The 13,496-nt window shown below is 34.7% G+C and overlaps 1 protein-coding gene across 2 annotated transcripts in view; it reads left to right on the top strand.

The window, feature by feature from the left end:
* CAMKMT (calmodulin-lysine N-methyltransferase) overlaps nt 1-13,496 on the top strand; it is a 298,606-nt gene that overhangs the window by 239,080 nt on the left and 46,030 nt on the right. For both annotated transcript variants that reach the window (XM_058165221.1, XM_058165220.1), the window contains exons 5-7: nt 267-321; nt 1,412-1,475; nt 8,033-8,099. In XM_058165221.1, the coding sequence (XP_058021204.1) occupies nt 267-321; nt 1,412-1,475; nt 8,033-8,099 (186 nt within the window). The remainder of the gene's footprint in view (nt 1-266; nt 322-1,411; nt 1,476-8,032; nt 8,100-13,496) is intronic.

The following is a 13,496-nucleotide window of genomic DNA, read 5'->3' as shown; positions in this document are numbered from 1 at the left end:
TCCTCGGATTTTTTCAGCTCAGCGGTGGTAATGTTGCACTGAACACTAATGAGGGAACCCCCACTGGTTTGCCTGCTTTGTGACTTTTCTATTTCATAATTATTTTTAAAACGCAAAACGACATGAGGTAGCCCAGTCATGCCTCTGCTACTTCCTGCTACCTCGGTGTTCACTACAGATGGCAATTTGTTCTTGTAACATATATGTCTCTCTGACCATTTTCATCTAATTTGTATGGGTTCTACCATTTCCTTTCTCTCTTTCAGGGGCCTTGCTGTGTGTGAGCTGGGGGGTGGCATGACATGCTTGGCTGGGCTTATGGTAGGTCTTTTCTCAATCCCATTTCTATTCAGAGGGGGGAACAAAAGGGAAAAATGTTCCAGTGCCTCCAACGCCTGGGTCAGAGAACTGTCAACAGAATCAGCTGCAGTCAAGCTGCAGAATCTTCAGAGACCTTCTAGACTGACTGGCTTTCGTATTATATTGATTTTATGGTTGCCTCGACTAGGAGAAACATTTTACCTCAGTGTAGTCAATATCTCTTGTTGTGACATTCCAGGCCACATACACTCCGTCTTTCAGAGCCATAGCTAACACTCCCCCGCGCCCCCCCTTTCAGATTATACTTCACCATTTGCTAAGATACAGGAATAGCCTGGCGAATCACAGTTGGAGCACCATGATATAGCTGCTAATGTTTTGCCTGCATTATTACACCAACAAACATGATCCAGAGCTCTCGGTAATTAGATTCTTTTGAATTAGATTGGCCATTCAGAAGCGTCATTCACCATTCTCTAGGTTCTGAGTCATGTATTCAGGAGATATTATGTAGCAGTGCAGTGCATTAGACAAGTTTTTATGTCTCTACAAATAAAAGCATATTGTTACACTGATTGGCATTTGACAAACCTGTCGTTCTTACACAATGTGTCGAGGTTACAGCCCAATGTGCGAGCATGTCAAAGCTCACAAAAAAATTACCCTTACAAAGCCATCTGCCTGCAATGCAAAGTTATATGAAGGGCATCAGGCAGTCAGACAGAAGCAAGCTGAAAGGCAGAGTGACAGCCTCGGATGATGGCTCTACTAGATAAACAGAAGCCCGCAAATGAAAGCCTCTCAGAATACCATCATCCGCTGTCACAATGCAATTACGGAACTGAATGATAGCAAGATAGAGGCTCCCGCAAATGGAATGATAAAAGTATTGACTGATTTGATTGAATGATTAAAATAATGCAGACATAAAATGAAAAAAGATTGAAGACTGTTACAGGGAAATAGGTGAGGAAGCATGATACTGAAGGCTTGTCACTCCTGTCTTCACTTCCACACAGACAAGCATATTTGCTCATTGTTTGCTGTGCTCTTTCTCTCTCCCTCTCCCCTCCCCCTCCCCCCTTTCCAGGTTGCTATTTCTGCAGATGTCAAAGAAGTTCTGTTAACTGATGGAAATGAAAAGGCTATCCAAAGTATCCTTATTCAGTTAGAAAACTGGTGTGTTGGATTCATTCCATTTTGTTGGGTTCATGATCGGTGTAAAAATAGAACAAGGGGTTATATAACAATATGCATTATTTATATTGTGGGTGTGCATTTGTGTGTACGTGTGGATGTACATATATATATAAATTCATATTAAATATAAAACACACATCCACATCCTGAATAGTTATTTATTTGAAAAAAATTATATGTGATTTTTGAGTGGCGGTGAAGTTATTTATATAATTACAGTATATAGTGTTTCTAAACATATATTCACTTATTTCATTTTATTTTTATTATTAAGATAAATATTTGTCAATTTTCAATGACTTCATTCCAACAACATTGAAAATAAATGTTAATTACAGCTGATGTTGCAGTTTTTAAAATTCAACATCAGCGGCAATAAAAAATTCTATTTCTTTTATTTGGCTATTTTATACTGAGTTTGCTTTCAGATATTATAGTATGTAAATATGTCCATTTTGCATATTTATCTTATTTTTACAGTTGGGTTGTATTTAATCATGTATACACAGTATCACTCCTTGCAACCTATCCCTAACTTCATGCAAGATGGATCTGCATTCAGTTAATGATCATTGTCCAATATTTCTCTTGGACCAAGATTTTCAAATATTCCTATCCATTCCATACATTTTTATTATTATCAAATTGGAATTCATTTTATATTTAATCCTATTAGTATATATGCAGGTAAACAATTTACACTTTAATGTGGCTGCAAATTATTCCCCCTGAGTTAACTAAGTGTCTACAATAGCACAAGAGCTGAATCCCATAGTGAATATTAATGGCTGTCAGAAATTGAGAAGGAGCTGCAGAAGGTATCTGTTTGCTTTGCTTCTTGATGATAATGACATTTGCATGTTAAGGGCCTTCCTTTGGCAGGTGATATTCTAATGTCAAAGTTACAGAGAAATCTTTGTTAGTGCTATCAAATGATCTTCTTTCTCAAGTCTATTCAAGCTTTACAGGGACATTTTTAAGAAGGGAAAATGTGGTTACAATGCATGTTTAATTCTAATACAGGATATTGTCTAGCAGACTTAAAGAATACATTTATTCTTTTTGTGGACTCTCAGGGTAGCTGTAACTGTTTCAGTTAGTTGGAGAATTCAGAGATAAAAGCAGACCTAACTAGAAACACAGCCCATCTTTTTGAAAAATATGATGTAGTCTTCTTGTAATATTTATCCAGGAAAATAGGACTCCTCCTACTTCAGAAAATAAGATCTAATTATATGTAATATAGGCACAATGGTCAAGTATACTCTGCTTTACATTATATCTGTAAACACACACACACACAATTAAGTAAATATCTTTACAAATGAATAGATGGGAGACAATGTAGCAAAAGTAACTTCTTTCAGATATATTCTGAAGCAGGCTTATTTAGCAACAAGGCAAATAAATCCTAGTATTCAACTTCTATGTAACCATGTACAGTCTGGTGCTGTTGGACGCTAAATATTGCACCCTCTTTTATTATAATAATAATAATAATAATAATAATAATAACAACAACAACAACAACAACAACAACAACAACAACAACAACAACAACAAAGTTGGAAGGGACCTTGGAGGCCTTCTAGTCCAACCCCCTGCCCAGGCAGGAAACCCTACATCATCTCAGACAGATGGTTATCCAACATTTTCTTAAAAATTTCCAGTGTTGGAGCATTCACAACTTCTGCAGGCAGTCGTTCCACTTATTAATTGTTCTAACTGTCAGGAAATTTCTCCTTAGTTCTAAGTTGCTAAGATGCCTATACAGTTATCCATCAAAATCTGCTGAAAAATTTTATTGGCTGGATCCATAATACTAAATAAATGTTTTAGCAAATTAATTTAGCATTAAGAGGCTTAGTATTCACTTTTAATTTTATTGCGTTATACTTTGGTGTGATCTGACGCTTGTACCTGGCACTAAGATTCACTCTTATATAATTTTATGTAATTTTACTTGAGTAATGTAAGACAGATTTCCTATCTGAGCCTTTTTAAAAGGCAAGAGAGGTAACAGTGTAACAGCAAATAGAATACATGCGGTGGTGAAACATTATTTACTTAAAATGAAAAGTCAGGTAGATATATTTCCAGTATAATAGTTTTGTAAATATATCCTATTCATCCTTTCAGTGCTATTTCCATGATATGTGACCAATTAATTGTCTACAACCTCCCTAAATAAATATCCTGCATCTTTGAATTCTAAATTAAGTGTTTAGTTTTGTACCCTATTAAAAAGCAATTAAATTAAAATGCTGTTCTTGTTTAAAAATAGAATTTACTTTTGTTCTTTAAACTTTTTAATAACTTCAAATTATATGACAGTCTCCCTTTTTATAACCCTGTAATCCCTGATACTATCATATCAAAAAAACAAACACCTTTCTAAAAGTTAAAATGGTGTCAATCCAGGAAGAGGGAGAATCGCAGTAAGAAGCCAGGAAATCACTGAGCAAGCCTGCTAATTATTCTTAATAAGCAAGATGAACACATTCAGCAACAAATGACTGCATAAGAGAAATGTCATTGAAAATTGACTTGGAATAGTGCTTTGGGTCTGAGCATCCATTTTTATATTATTGTCATTATCCTACTTATTATTCTTGCTCTTATTAGTGTTATTCACAGGGGATACCAAAGGGTTCTATTTTTGTGAAATTTTACATTTGGGAGAGGGAGGATTTGATTTTTTTCCCCTTCAAAGTCACATATTCATATGCCATCAGTCATTGATGGTTTTACTGTCAGTTCATTTGTGTGAGTAGTAATTTCATTTGCTATTGGGTTGTCAAACCATGTGCTCTCTAAATGCAAAATCAATATCGATCAATATATGGAACAAAAAACCCCCTCTGTATTTGTATTAACTGTTTCAGGTTTTAAGACATGTTGGTTCATATCATATTTTAATCCTAATATTCCTGAACAATGCTATCTGACATGCTGTAAATATATTTCACTTATTCTAAATAGATAGTACCTAAATCATCTGAATCTTTTAAACTACAATGCAAACAAATGAAACTACATTTCAGAAAAGCATTATTTGCAATCTTTAATAAGAGAAATAAGGAGTTTGTCTGGTTATATTTTGGAGAGTTGTATTGTTTAAGATAAAATATCCAAAGAGAAAGAAACTATGCCAAAATGAAATTTAGTAATCAATCTGAAGATAAGATTTATAACTTTGAAATGCGAATAAATGATCTGATTGTGAAGACAATGTGCTTTAAAAAATAAAAGTTTCACATTCATAGAAAGTTTAACATTCATAGAACATATGAACATATGAGTATTTTAAAAATATTTAACACATTACTTAAAATCATCTGCTGCCTATGTTATTACTCTCCCGTATTGATATACATTTTTGCCCATAAAATTGAGAAAAAAGGATGTTTTGGGTGCAATTAAATTATTCCATAATATAAATATAGGTATTAAATATAGCTATTGAATTTTGTATGGAATTTTGACTAATCTAAAAAAAGTCTAGGTTAAAGCTGCGTGTGTTGAGAATATGGATTTTTGTAGTAATGCAAGTCCACTTATAGTTCAGTAACAGTGAGCTTTGTGTTCAGTAACAGTAGGATGTTTGTATGTGTGTAACCTGGTACAGGGCTGAATTCCTAAGGCAACTTATACCTAAATCAACATTATTGAAATTAAAATTATTGAAAGGTGTTACAAGAACTAAATCTGAGAGCTTTATTGGCCTGTGTTCAATTAACAGGTGTGTGTGTGTTCAGTTACAATATTTAAGTCCCCTGCTCTGTGATTTAGATAATGTCATTTTACAGAATTCCATGAAATGTTTTCAAAGACAAATCTAAGCCACAGGGAGAAGTAAATTTTAATACCATCATCATTATCATCATCTTCATCATTGTTGTCTTATAAACCATTATTGATGAATATGTGTGAACAAAGAAACAAAATTTAAGCATTTTTCTAAATATTCTAATCAACATAAACTGCTAATGTTAGTGCAATCATACCTACTGAATATTTAACAGTAGTCAATAAGAAGTATAGATTTGTTTCTTTGTACTTGTACAAATTATTGTTGCTACTTTAGTAGAAATAGTTGGTATATCTGAAAAGTTTGTTAGATTTATATAACTACTTCCTTGTCAGACAATTCTTGACTAATTCAGTTCAAATTATTCAGGTTTGAAAATCAAAGTTATTGCCAGATCATGTAATTTTAAATTCAAATGTCGAGAAATATTAAGAAAAAAATGAGCTTCATTGCTGTGTAAACATATTAAAGATTAAAAGTTATATCTATTCTCCATCTGGGTGACTTTTGGTCATCTCAGTTTAGAGTATGCAATTGTACAGTGTAATGACTTGCCTTGACAAGAATGATGCTTTAAAGGTTTATATATACATAGATACATACATGCATGCTATCAAGCAAGGACAGTGCTGGTCTGATGTTGAGTGCTACAACACCCATAATCTCTCACCAGGGAGCACCTGAGAATTGTAATCCAAATATCTGAGGGCACCAGGTTAGCCACTGTCATGCTAGTTTATCAAGAAAGATTTTTATGTATATTTATTTAGAATAGGAATGGTACAGCATATTTGAACTTCCTTAAAATCTGTTGTTACACAATAATCCTGATTCTTATGTTTTATTTTTTGTTAAGGTAATTATATTGGTGACAGGATAAATAAGCTTTTGAGCAACCTAGGAAAAAGGAAGATGATTTAAGGCACTGAATGGCACTCATTTAGAATGGTCCATCAGTCTATTCAGTGGAATGCACATTCTGGTGCATTTATAAATGTATATAGCCATCCATCTTACTAATGTGACTCTGGGCACATTGTTTTATAAACAAAACAAATCTTAACCATTAAAACAATTAATAAAATATTTGTTGTGAGACTTATTTATCTCACAATGACGCAGTGGTTAGAATGCAGTATTGCAGGCTAACTCTACCCATAGCCAGGGATTGGATCCTCACTGGCTCAAGGTTGACTCAGCCTTCCATCCCAGTATAGCACATTACAGTTTAATTTAAAATCTGGTATCCATTATTTTTTTTCTAATTTAGGTATTCATAAAAGTGGGAAATTAGACCGATTGCAAATAATTCTTCTCACTATACCAGCTCTCTTTAATGTAGCCCATTTGAAATCAGAGATTAATTTACAAGTTTAAAATATTTTTTCCCCACTGAAATGAAAACTGAAGCATACACTATTTTATGAAAACCATATGGAAAGGATGTCTCAAAGGTCCTTTTTCAAAAGGCAACTGGAGAATGTTTTTTTCTCCTTTTCCCTTGAGAAAGAAGAAGACATTTCGCTTCTCATCCAAGAAGCTTTATCAGTTCTGGCTGGCTGGGGGTGGGTGGGTGAGGTGGATGGAAGGAGTAGTTCTGACTATGTAAAGGATATATCAACTTGAAGGAAACATTTTTTCTTCCATAAATGAAAAATGACATAAAATCTAAGACAATGCTTTCCAGCAAGAATCCTGTCCAAATGATTATGGTTCATTGCAGAGTCAGCCAGATATTTAGACTGGATTTGATATTTTTAACTATCTATGAAGTCCTTTCCAAGAACCTTGGATAGGGAGATGTTATTAAAGATTTCATCACAGGATGTGATCAATTCCAAGGAAAGCTGCCTTTTGCAATTGACCAATGGTGGTTTTGTCAATGCCAGTGGTCTTCACATGGTGCTCCAGATCTTACGGAATTGCATCCAACGCACCTATTACTAGGGTACTATCTTTGCTCTCTTTGCCACCGTTCTTCTATTGGCAGGTATTTATATATTGTGATTTTCTCCAATTCTTTCTCTTCTATTCTGCTGTTTACAGGTACTGCCATGTCCACTATCCAGACTTTTTTGTCTTTCTTATTAACAATTGCTAAGTCTGGGGTATTATGTGCTAGGTGCTTGTGTGAATGCCAATGGTATTTATTAGGCAAATGATATTTATTGCAAATCTTCCAGTGCACCGTTGTTGCTACTTTGTCATGTGATTGTTTGTAGTCAGTTGGTGACAGCTAAGCAGGTGGTCCACTGTTCCTTCAGTTTTTTTTTTTTTGTTTTTGTTTTTTTGCTAAGATGGCAATTACTATTTTCTCAATTCTGGCTTTGTATGTTGGTGTCATTGTTCTTATTACTATTACGTTTGAATAATTAATGCTATCCTGCTTTTATTTCATCTAGGAACTACACAGATCTAGTCCTACTTAATTTCAACAAAGTTGCTGGTTTTTGTGCCTTCGGTCTAGAACTTACCTATAGGCAAATTGGAATGCATCTGTACACTGTAATCAGTAAATCAATGAAGTAAAGTTCAACAAGATTTCCTTAAAATTTTTCCATGTATATATATGAGTGAAGGGTGACACAGTAGAGATGTACATATACATAGAATTAATTACAATTTTCGAGAGTCCTTTCGTGTTGAAAAGGCTTACTTGATTGGAACATATTTACAGATAATTCTTAACTTATGTTATAGATGTATGTGATATCATCACAAGAAATAAAAAAGCTGGCGTGTTCAGAGCTAAAACCATCTCAACCCGGTAAGCTGTTTCATATTCTTCACAACTATTATTTTATATTACTACTCTTAAAATGAAATCGAATGGTAGCTTGCTTGAAAACTTGCCTGATCCTCATTCAAAATCAGATTTATCAAGCAAAAATTATAAATTAATTGTGCAATATATATTGACTATGCATATCTGTGTGCATCTATATGATTTTTTTAAAAGTTCTGAAAAGTGAACTTACAAAAACATTTGCTATACTTTGTGTATGTTTTGCAAGGTGTGAATGATGTCAGCTATATGTAAAACGTTTGTATACATATGAGGAACTATTATTGTTAAGGACGGATTTATGAACTTAGTTTATATATTAATATTTCACGTATCTATCCACTAACTGAATACAAATTATGTTTGAACTTGGGAAAGAATATTTCTCTGTTTAACTGTACCCCATGAAGAAACAAGCATAACTCAGGGATTGCTTAATCCAGGGGTGTTCAAACTTGGCAACTTTAAGATTTGTGGGCTTTAGCTTTGCTGGCTGAGGAATTCTGGGAGTTAAAGTCCACAAGTCTTAAAGTTGCCTGGTTTGAACATCCCTGGATTAATCCATGCATTGCATCCCAAAGTCAATCCCAAACCTTTCAAGATAAATCTGAAAAAAATCTATCCATAATCTGGAAAATTGCTGCCAATTCCTGTAGACATTGTTTTTTAGTTAAATCAATGATATAAAACAGTTTCCTTGGTTTTTATTTTCCTACCTCTAAGTGATTCCACAAGGATATTGGCTAACATGATCTTGGCCTCTAGGCCATTGTTCTGATCCAGATGTCCCTGTGTTCTTAATGCTATTTATTATGTATGCCTTGATGAAATTAAACAATGGATAATAGCTTCCTAAACTAACCATATAGTTATCAAGAAACATTAGCCCAGTTCATTTTAGACAAATTTGTATCTGTTTCTAGATAATGTTGAGCAAAGGACTAGTATTGCAAAGAGGTTAAGAAGCAAACAATTTTAAGATAATGATTGATCACGTATTCCATTTCTGTAGTGTCACTCCATGTTCTCATTTCTCAAAGTTCTTTTGCTGGTCTGGTTTTTTCCCCGCATGAGATTTTTTTCAATACAATTACTTGGTAATAAGGATATTACACTCAAAGTTTCAAAGATTATTTTTGAATAGACATATGTGTGTTTGGGTTGAACATGGAATAATCAAAAGATGATGGATTGATCAAAGATTAATTCATAGCTATGAATGAAAAAAAGAATAGGATTTAAGTTAGTGGATTTCAATAATTGTAAATTTGATAATCCACTGCAGTTGATTCCTTCTTTTTTATAGAATAGAATAGAACAGAACAGAACAGAACAAAACAGAACAGAACAGAACAGAACAGAACAGAACAGAACAGAACAGAATAGAATAGAATTCTTTATTGGCCAAGTGTGACTGGACACACAAGGAATTTGTCTTGGTGCATATGCTCTCGGAGTACAAAAAAGAAAAGATACATTCATCAAGAATCATAAGGTACAACACTTAATGATAGGGAAACAGTCAATATACATCTTAAAGATACCAGCAACAAGGTCATAGTCATACAATCGTAAGTGGGAGGAGATGGGTGATAGGAATGATGAGAAGATTAATATTAATGCAGATTTAGTAACTACTTTGACAGTGTTGAGGGAATTATTTGTTTAGCAGAGAGATGGCATTTGGGAAAAAAACTGTTCTTGTGTCTAGTTGTTCTGGTGTGCAGTGCTCTATAACATTGTTTTGAGGTAGGAGTTGAAATAGTTTATGTCCAGGATGTGAGGGGTCTGCAAATATTTTCACGGCCCTCTTCTTGATTCGTGCAGTATACAGGTCCTCAATGGAAGGCAGGTTGGTAGTAATTGTTTTTTCTGCAGTTCTAATTATCCTCTGAAGTCTGTGTCCATCTTGTTGGGTTGCAGAACAAAAGCAGACAGTTATAGAGGTGCAGATGACAGACTCAATAACCTGTAGAACTGAATCAGCAGCTCCTTGGGCAGTTTGAGCTTTCTGAGTTGGCACAGAAAGAACATTCTTTGTTGTCCTTTTTTGATGACGTTTTTGATGTTGGGTGTCCATGTTAGGTCGTGAGATATGGTAGAACCTATCTCACAGAAATTTGAAGGTCTCTATGTTGAAACTGTGTTGTCTAGTATTATAAGAGATGGTAGTATGGGAGGGTTTCTCCTAAAGTCCACCAACATGGTTTTGAGTGTGTTCAGTTCCAGACTGTTCTGGTCGCACCAGGAGGCTAGTTGTTCAACCTCCTGTCTGTATGTGGATTCATCATTGTCTCAAATGAGACCGATCACTCTTGTGTCATCGGCAAATTTCAGTAGTTTAACAGATGGATTGTTTGAGATGCAGTCATTGGTATATAGAGAGAAGAGAAGTGGGGCCCCTGTGCTAATTGTACAGGTATCTGATGTGATTCTGCTTAGCTTCACCTGCTGCTTAATAGCTGCCTAATATTTCACTTTCAAACCAGAGACTGTAAATGTTGAAAAAAATGGGGGAAAATGTATTTGTGTTCACATTGCATTAATCATTGCCACCTGCAATCAATATTTATTAAAATGTTGTGGCTGTCAATAATTTGAGATTTTGAGATTTATATGGTTACATATTTATTAATTTATTCTTGCTATTATTGCCAAATAGAATAGAATAGAATAGAATTTTTTTTATTGGCCAAGTGTGATTGGACACACAAGGAATTTGTCTTGTGCATATGCTCTCAGTGTACATAAAAGAAAAGATACCTTCATCAAGGTACAACATTTGCAACACAAATGATGGTCAATATATCAATATAAATCATAAGGATTGCCAGCAACAAAGTTACAGTTATACAGTCATAAGTGGAAAGAGATTGGTGATGGGAACGATGAGAAGATTAATAGTAGTGCAGATTTAGTAAATAGTTTGACAGTGTTGAGGGAATTATTTGTTTAGCAGAGTGATGGCCTTCGGGAAAAAACTGTTCTTGTGTCTAGGTGTTCTGGTGTGCAGTGCTCTATAGCATCGTTTTGAGGGTAGGAGTTGAAACAGTTTATGTCCTGGATGTGAGGGATCTGTAAATATTTTCACAGCCCTCTTCTTGATTCGTGCAATATACAGGTCCTCAATGGAAGGCAGGTTGGTAGCAATTATTTTTATATATGAAATGTGTATATGTTTGTATGCTTAGAATATACAGTGTGAGATTATTTATATTTTAAAAACACATGCACAAACACATATTCAAATATTCATTTTCAAGAAGATCTCAGGTTTCAGTTTATTGCGAATAAACCTCTTTTTAGTTTTTTTTTAATGCCCCCATATATTCTGTAGGTTTCAAATTGCCATGCAGTATATGTAGGACCGTCTCTTGTCAAGATTTCCAACCTGGTCTTTTAGTTATCAATCAAAACACATTTTCAACAATGTCCTCATTTACATTTATCTAATGTTTAAGGTCATTTGTGATCATTTGAGTGTATTTCAGCATATAGAATCAGTGAATAATAGATTTCAACTCCATGCTGTGAAGAAAGATTGTGTTTTTACAAGGCATAATGTTGTTTACTGGGTGTTAATAATCACTAATTAATAAACATATCTAGATTTCTGAAATGTTGCATTTTATGCTTTGGAAAATGTCAAGTGTTTAACACACTGAGTACAATAGCATTTTCTGCTTTTATGCATGAAATAATTTCATTACAGAAAAATACATGATGTTGCATTTCAATATAGGTCATACTAGTTATTTTTATGAACTATACATTCACATTTAAAACTTTTCATAGAAATAGCCTATTGTATTCCTTAAGATTTCCTGGTGTTCCTTGTTTCTTTTCTATTGATATCTATAAGTTGTGAATTTTGCTAAAATTAATAGAATTCATCTGCAACCAAAAGAATGTAAATATGATTTTTGGAGCACTGTATAATCCTAACCTGCAAATTCCTTAATCAAAGACCTAGGCTTTAGTTATCTTTTGAATTATTGCTGTACACAATAGTATATCTAAGGGGCATCTTACACCCCTGTTCAAGAAGCATGAATGGAGTTTTGTTTGGGGAATAGGTTGTTGTGTTTACCTTCTACCAATGCAAATAGATCAACAGATGATGCTGTTAATATGGCTCTGCACTACATCCTACAACATCTTGAGTCTCCAAAGACCTATGCAAGGGTCCTCTTTGTAGACTTTAGTTCAGCATTCAATACCATCATTCCAGACACTCTTCTAACTAAGCTAAACCAGCTACAGGTACCGGAACAGATTTATAAGTGGATCACAAGCTTCCTAACAAAGAGGAAGCAGCAGGTGAAGCTAAGCAAGATCACATTAAATACCTGTACAATTAGCACAGGGCCCCCCCAAGGCTGTGTGCTCTCCCCACTTCTCTTCTCTCTGTATACCAATGACTGCATCTCCAATGATCCATCTGTTAAGCTACTGAAGTTCGCAGATGACACAACAGTGATTGGTCTCATTCGAGACGAAGATGAATCCGCATATAGACGAGAGGTCAAACGACTAGCCTTGTGGTGTGACCGAAACAATCTGGAACTGAACACACTCAAAACCGTAGAAATGGTGGTAGACTTTAGGAGAAACCCTTCCATACTTCCACCTCTCACAATACTAGACAGCCCAGTATCAACAGTAGAAACCTTTAAATTTCTAAGTTCTATCATATCACAAGATCTAAAATGGACAGCTAACATCAAAAACACCATCAAAAAAGGACAACAAAGAATGTCCTTTCTGTGCCAACTCAGTAAGCTCAAACTGCCCAAGGAGCTGCTGATTCAGTTCTACAGAGAAATTATTGAGTCTGTCATTTGCACCTCTGTAACTGTCTGGTTCGGTTCTGCAACCCAACAAGAAAGACACAGACTTCAGAGGATAATTAGAACTGCAGAAAAAATAATTGCTACCAACCTGCCTTCCATTGAGGACCTGTATACTGCACGAATCAAGAAGAGGGCCGTGAAAATATTTACAGATCCCTCACATCCAGGACATAAACTGTTTCAACTCCTACCCTCAAAACGACACTATAGAGTCTGCACACCAGAACACCTAGACACAAGAACAGTTTTTTCCCGAAGGCTATCACTCTGCTAAACAAATAATTCCATCAACACTGTCAGACTATTTACTGAATCTGCACTACTATTAATCTCATCGTTCCCATTACCAATCTCTTTCCACTTATGACTGTATGACTGTAACTTTGTTGCTGGTAATCCTTATGATTTATATTGATACCTTGACCATCATATGTGTTGTAAATGTTGTACCTTGATGAAGGTATCTTTTCTTTTATGTACACTGAGAGCATATGCACCAAGACAAATTCCTTGTGTGTCCAATCAC

This window comes from Ahaetulla prasina, chromosome 1, assembly GCF_028640845.1.
Source record: "Ahaetulla prasina isolate Xishuangbanna chromosome 1, ASM2864084v1, whole genome shotgun sequence".
NCBI classification, from domain to species: domain Eukaryota; kingdom Metazoa; phylum Chordata; class Lepidosauria; order Squamata; family Colubridae; genus Ahaetulla; species Ahaetulla prasina.
This window is presented reverse-complemented; position numbering and strand designations above follow the sequence as displayed.